At 26.8% G+C, this 5,626-nt stretch overlaps 1 protein-coding gene across 1 annotated transcript; it reads left to right on the top strand.

Annotated features, from left to right (window-relative positions):
• The first annotated feature begins 896 nt into the window (after positions 1–896).
• LOC124808819 (uncharacterized) lies at positions 897–3,623 on the top strand. Its single transcript, XM_065791953.1, has 4 exons — positions 897–1,162; positions 2,489–2,553; positions 3,005–3,193; positions 3,261–3,623. Coding segments are annotated over exons 1-4 (591 nt in total). The 5' UTR covers positions 897–1,161; the 3' UTR covers positions 3,597–3,623.
• Positions 3,624–5,626: the final 2,003 nt, after the last annotated feature.

Raw genomic sequence — 5,626 nt, forward strand, 5'->3', positions numbered from 1 at the left:
TATAAATTTTCAGGGTGCGATTGTTGTTAATTGACTTTAGTAATAATACAAATAAATATAGTATCATAACTATTTTTAATATAAATAAACATAGCGTCAACCGTGGCGCATTAGTTAGAGTTCTGGCTCAGAACCCGATAGTCCCGATGGTCCGATGTTCGATGACGGCTCTAGCTCAGTAAGCGACATTGGTAGGAAAAGAGGCGTGAACTTCCTAGCTAAATTCTTTTCCGTGGTGCTCTGTAATAAGACTGCAAGGACTTCTGGGAGCATATTAAATAACTAAAACAACAACAGAGAATGAAAATGAAAGTTCATAAGCTTTCCGTACCTTTTATGAACATGAAAAATGTGAAAATTTTAGAATTAAAGTAAGTATAGAACTGGAAATTTATTTTGAATTAAAACTTTTTGAATGAGGATGTGCTTAAAAAAATTTACCAAAGTAGATTAATAACTAAAAAGTTTGACAACTATTCAAAGAAATCTCTGTATATATTTTTTCAATATATTTTTTAATATATTATTTAATCTTAATCAGTATCAGAATTATTCAATTATTATATTTTTTACCAGCACTTTTTTGTATACTTTGCTAACAACCACAAATTTGTTATTGACATCGTTAAGCAACTTTTTAGGTTAATATTCATACGTCTTAATGACACTTGTAAATATCAAATATAAATGTTTTATTTAAACGTCATCGAGTTAAGTTTTTCTTGTATTTTTATGTTTTTAAATATATGTCAAAATATAGTGTTTAACTTAACCGCTTCCTCATATAATTTTTTAACCGTAGTAATGAAGCGAGTGGGTTGAAAATTACAAGAGTTAAAGTTGAAAGACATTAATTGCACCACAAACAAATTATCCATGTCTGCATGTATAAAAGTTGTGTAGCATTTAATTCACTCAATAACAAAAAAAGCGATTGAAAAATTGTTTATCATACAATTTTCAGTTTTTTTAAATTTGTAAAGGTTTTGGCCGGAACTTTTTGCATATTTTTCATTTGAATAACCTTGCTGCTGGTATACATTGCTGCTGGTATACATTGCTGCTGGTATACATTGTGCAATTGAACCACTTTTTTGCTATTATAATAATAATAGTGGCTGCATTTACAACTGTTACACGTCTATTATACCATCAATTAATAGTAAGTGTCGAATTTTTATGTTGTTGTTTTGGTGATTTGTAACTGTTATATGTTTGCTGCCCTCCTGTTTTTGTAATTGAAGTATTATTATTTAATTATTTTTACGTCTTGTTTTTGAATTAAACTTTTACTGAATAAAATACTAGTTAATAATAAAAATAATATATAATTTATCTTATTTGAATTATTTATCTTTTTATAGCGAAAAGTATGTTAGATATAAATAGCAAATATTTAGAAAAATATTTTTTCTCACAAAAAATGAGTACATTACTAAACATTTTTAAAAACGTTGAAAGTGATTATCATTTACTTTAACCCAGAGAAAGAAAAAGCAGGGAATGGATCTGACGAAATACACCGCTAGACAAATCTCTGTATAATAACGCAGGGATTATAAATAACTTAATGTTAATATTGCATAAATTTTCCTCAATTTAAAAAAATTTGATAGCGTAATAAAAACTATATCTGCTTTTTTTAGTATAATAATTTTACATTTTTTAGTATAATAATTATTATAATAAATATAATGCAAAAGCTTAGTTACACAAACAGATTCAGTTACATAATCAAATTTTAAAAAATCTTATTTTTCTCTGGCAATGGTTCTAGGCGTAGACAAAAAATATTTTTTGTTTCGAAATTTTAATTATTGTAACTATTTAAAGAAAAAAAAATACTAGTATAAACATACCAAATCCTAAGATTTGATATCTGTCGCGAAGTCATTTTGTATATTAAAAACAACATTGCTCTTAAATTTTTGGCAAAATTGGTACAAATTAAAATTCTTTCATAAACCTATATATTTAAAACTCAAGAGAGTTTAAAACAAAATTGTTTTGAAATATTTTTTATAATGGACAGTTTATAAATTGAATTTAGAACTATATTTTATAGTAAAAAACATTTACTATAAAATATAGTTAGATTTAAAATAATTGACTTATGTAAATATGCATTAAAATTTTTATCAATAATTATCACATGCTGATGGATAATTAGGTGTCCCTTATAAAATTATGTCCCTTTATATAGATAAAGTTTTAAACAACAATTCTCACATTGGAAGGTTTATAAGGCGTCCCTTATAAGTGTATAAATTTGCATTATTATTTGCATTATTAAATCATTTTTTCTTGAAACTATTTATAAAAGTTTGTTACTACCTACAAACATCCACAAATTTATGTGAGAAATAGTATTAAAAAAAGGGGTTTTATTAGAAATAGACGTTAATATTTTCCTTGATTTTTACAGATTTAGTAAAACAACACGTCTAAAAGTTCTTTTCAAATTTTAATTATAACTTTTTTATTCTAGTGTATCGCTTGATTAACTTCATTTTATCTATCGCTTTTCTGCCATTTATATTATGTGCTGACAGTGTAAGTAATTGTTAAACTATTGTGCTGTTAGTTAAAAAGTTTTATTTATGATTATTATACATATTGTTAATGGTTATAAAAAGTTATTAATTTAATTATTTAATAGATATAATCACAAAAGAATATTATTTTAATTGAGAAGAAATAAAAATTTACATAAATTAATGTTAATTACGCAACTGTTAAACATTTGGTAGTTTTTACTTTGGTTATAATTTTATATATAAATAAAACTATCATTCTTAAAGGTGAGTTTCTGATTTGCAGTTTTTTTAGGAGACCGGGAATTGAAAGGGAACAATAGTTTTGTGAGCATGCGTAGTTCTGTTTCGAAAAAGTTTACTTATGCTTACGTAGTTATTTTTCGTTTTCTTTTCCGTTTTTTTTAGAAAAAACGGACAAGTAAAAACTCACCTTTATAGTGAAATAATTGTTCTCAAATTTTAAAAAGATTTTAGACAAGCAATGTGGAAATGCAGTAGGATGTTTCCGTTTACCAGCTAATTGTAAAGCAAAAGATTGCGACGTTTTAATTACGTACTCATACGTAAAAAAGCATAACATTTTTGAAATAACTATTTCAACCAATCATAAATGGGCTGGATTTGCTTTGGGAAATGAACTTTATGAAGAAGAAATGGTAACTAATTTTTTTATAAAATCATATATCTGTTATTATTTTTTTCTAATAAAAAAATATTTTTTAGATTGGCATAAAAGGCGAAGCATGCTTTGAAAAAAATGGTATTGTTCATTTAGTAAGCTTAAGCGCGACAAAAAATGGATCTCCAGATTTCAAAGCAACTCCAAAAGAAGTGGTCAAACTATCAGCAATAAAAACAAAAAAAGGAGGTATTTTTTGTAAATACAGAAGAAACGCTAAAAGTACAAACAAATTCTTAACCTCACTTGAATCGAAAATTTATGCTTTTTATGCATTTGGCGATAAGATTCAAAATAATGGTTTCCCTGCCTATCATGGCTACGGAAGTGCTGGTCACACTATTAAAGCAACAAATTTGAAAAAAGTCATGCTTCATTAATGAATAATGTTTTTATAGAATATATCTTTTTACTCTAAAAATAGTTTTTTGTAATTAATTTAAAAATTGTAACTAAAAAACAACTTTTCCGAAATTAAAACCAAAACAAAGTTAAACTTTTAAAAATTTCAAGTCTGAAAAATCTTTTTTCTCTTCTTTTTTTTTTTTTTAGTTCAAGGTTTATAGAACCATATATAAAAACGTGAATAATCTTGTTTTTAAAAAAGGTAAAACTAGAAAACCTTTGCACATTTATGGCAGAGGTTTTCTTTTTTTACCTTTTTTGAACTTTTTTTTGAAAATACGAGCTCCCTGGTAATTTTCCCATTTGACTTGATAAGATATAAACATTATTCAAATTTCAGGTCAATACCTGCTGATTTGACATAGTCACCAGCCTTTTAAAGTTATCATGAATTATTAAAGTTTAATCTTACTCATGAATTTGGGATAATAATGCAGAACATTAATTAATACTTTTAATTGATTACAACTATACTTACAACTAGAACACAATGATATAATTAATTGATTTTGACCTTTATGTAAAATAAAAAATAAATGTTTGAGATTCAAATAATTACTAGTTTATGAAATAAGTAACAAAACAAAGTTGTAAAAAACTTTAATTTCCTTATTATTTGTATATAACTAATCAATTGGAAACAATGTTACAGATATTAAATTACAATGTTTCTATATTAGATTTAAATTCACTAAAACATATTTAGATTTGGAAAAGTGAGATAAAATTTACAAAATAAAAAAATAAAATAAAATAAAAACTGTATAAGTTGTAAAAATATGTATTTCCATTATAAAAGAAAATATTGGTAACTGATGTTCCAATAAGTCCAACAGAGTTATATTCATGCATTTACATATTTATTAAAAAGAGTTCTACTTTTTCATCGACATTGATGCTTTATCAAACTTTAGTATGTTTTTTCTATGCTGTTCCACTATTTCGAAACGGCACTGCTTTTGATATAATCATCTCTTATAAATGTATAATCATCTCTTATAAATGTATGTTCTTTTAGGGACAGTTAAAGAAAATTAGTTATATCTTCTTTTGTGGATTTCAACGAACGTTCATTTACGTCCAGCAATTTAAAATTGTCATTCTTTTGAGGGATTGTGTCCCAAGAGTTCTTTAATTTTAGAAACTCTATATTGGTCGGGCCTGTCGTTTAGCCAAACAGGTGTTTCCATACGGACGACAAAATAATCTCAAAGATATGGTGGCGACATGGTAAATAAAACAGCTTAGAATTCAAGTTTTTTTTTTTAGAATGACAAAAGCTCCATTTTTCCATCCTGAGTTGGAAGCTGTGGTATAAAATACCATACCGATGATAGATTTGCTCAACTCCCAGTTTTTAATGAGATCAAAGCTTGTCTCTGCTTGGACTAATACTGTCCTATTCATGATTTTTGGAATGCCCAGCAACTTTCCTTTTACATAATTTGGTGCACCTGCAACTAAAACTGCCAATCGTTCCCCATTCCCATCAATAACTTTTCCATCTCAATGAATTGTTAGAAAGTCCGGCTTGTTAAAGTCAGATTTGATGTTTTTTGCAATGTTTTGGCGATTATATTTACTGGCAATATAGGAACTTGTCTTTGATAGTGTAACACTACTACAGGAAGCATCTCCTTCCTTCGCAATAGCTCCTAAAAATGTTGTTCTTTGTCCCAAGGACAAGTTCAGCCTATCAGTGGTTTGGCAAATGTTTGGAATAAAGAATGGATTTATTGGCAATAGTAGCTGAATCTTATTTTCAGTATCGGTTTTTTGATTATTTTTCAAGGTTTTTCTTTGATCACGTTGCATTTTTTTTACAAGTATTTCACTGATGCTTGCTTCACTTGAAGATGAATCACAATCTTGATTTGCTTCACTTTCTGACGAACTTAAATGTTTAATATTTGAATTCTTTGGGCCTTTTTTTACCAATATTGCCCTCTCTTGCTCTGTTTTGGTTCGTTCGTTTTTCATTTTTAGTTTCTTTGCGTATTTATTA

This window comes from Hydra vulgaris, chromosome 03, assembly GCF_038396675.1.
Source record: "Hydra vulgaris chromosome 03, alternate assembly HydraT2T_AEP".
Classification (NCBI taxonomy): Eukaryota; Metazoa; Cnidaria; class Hydrozoa; order Anthoathecata; family Hydridae; genus Hydra; species Hydra vulgaris.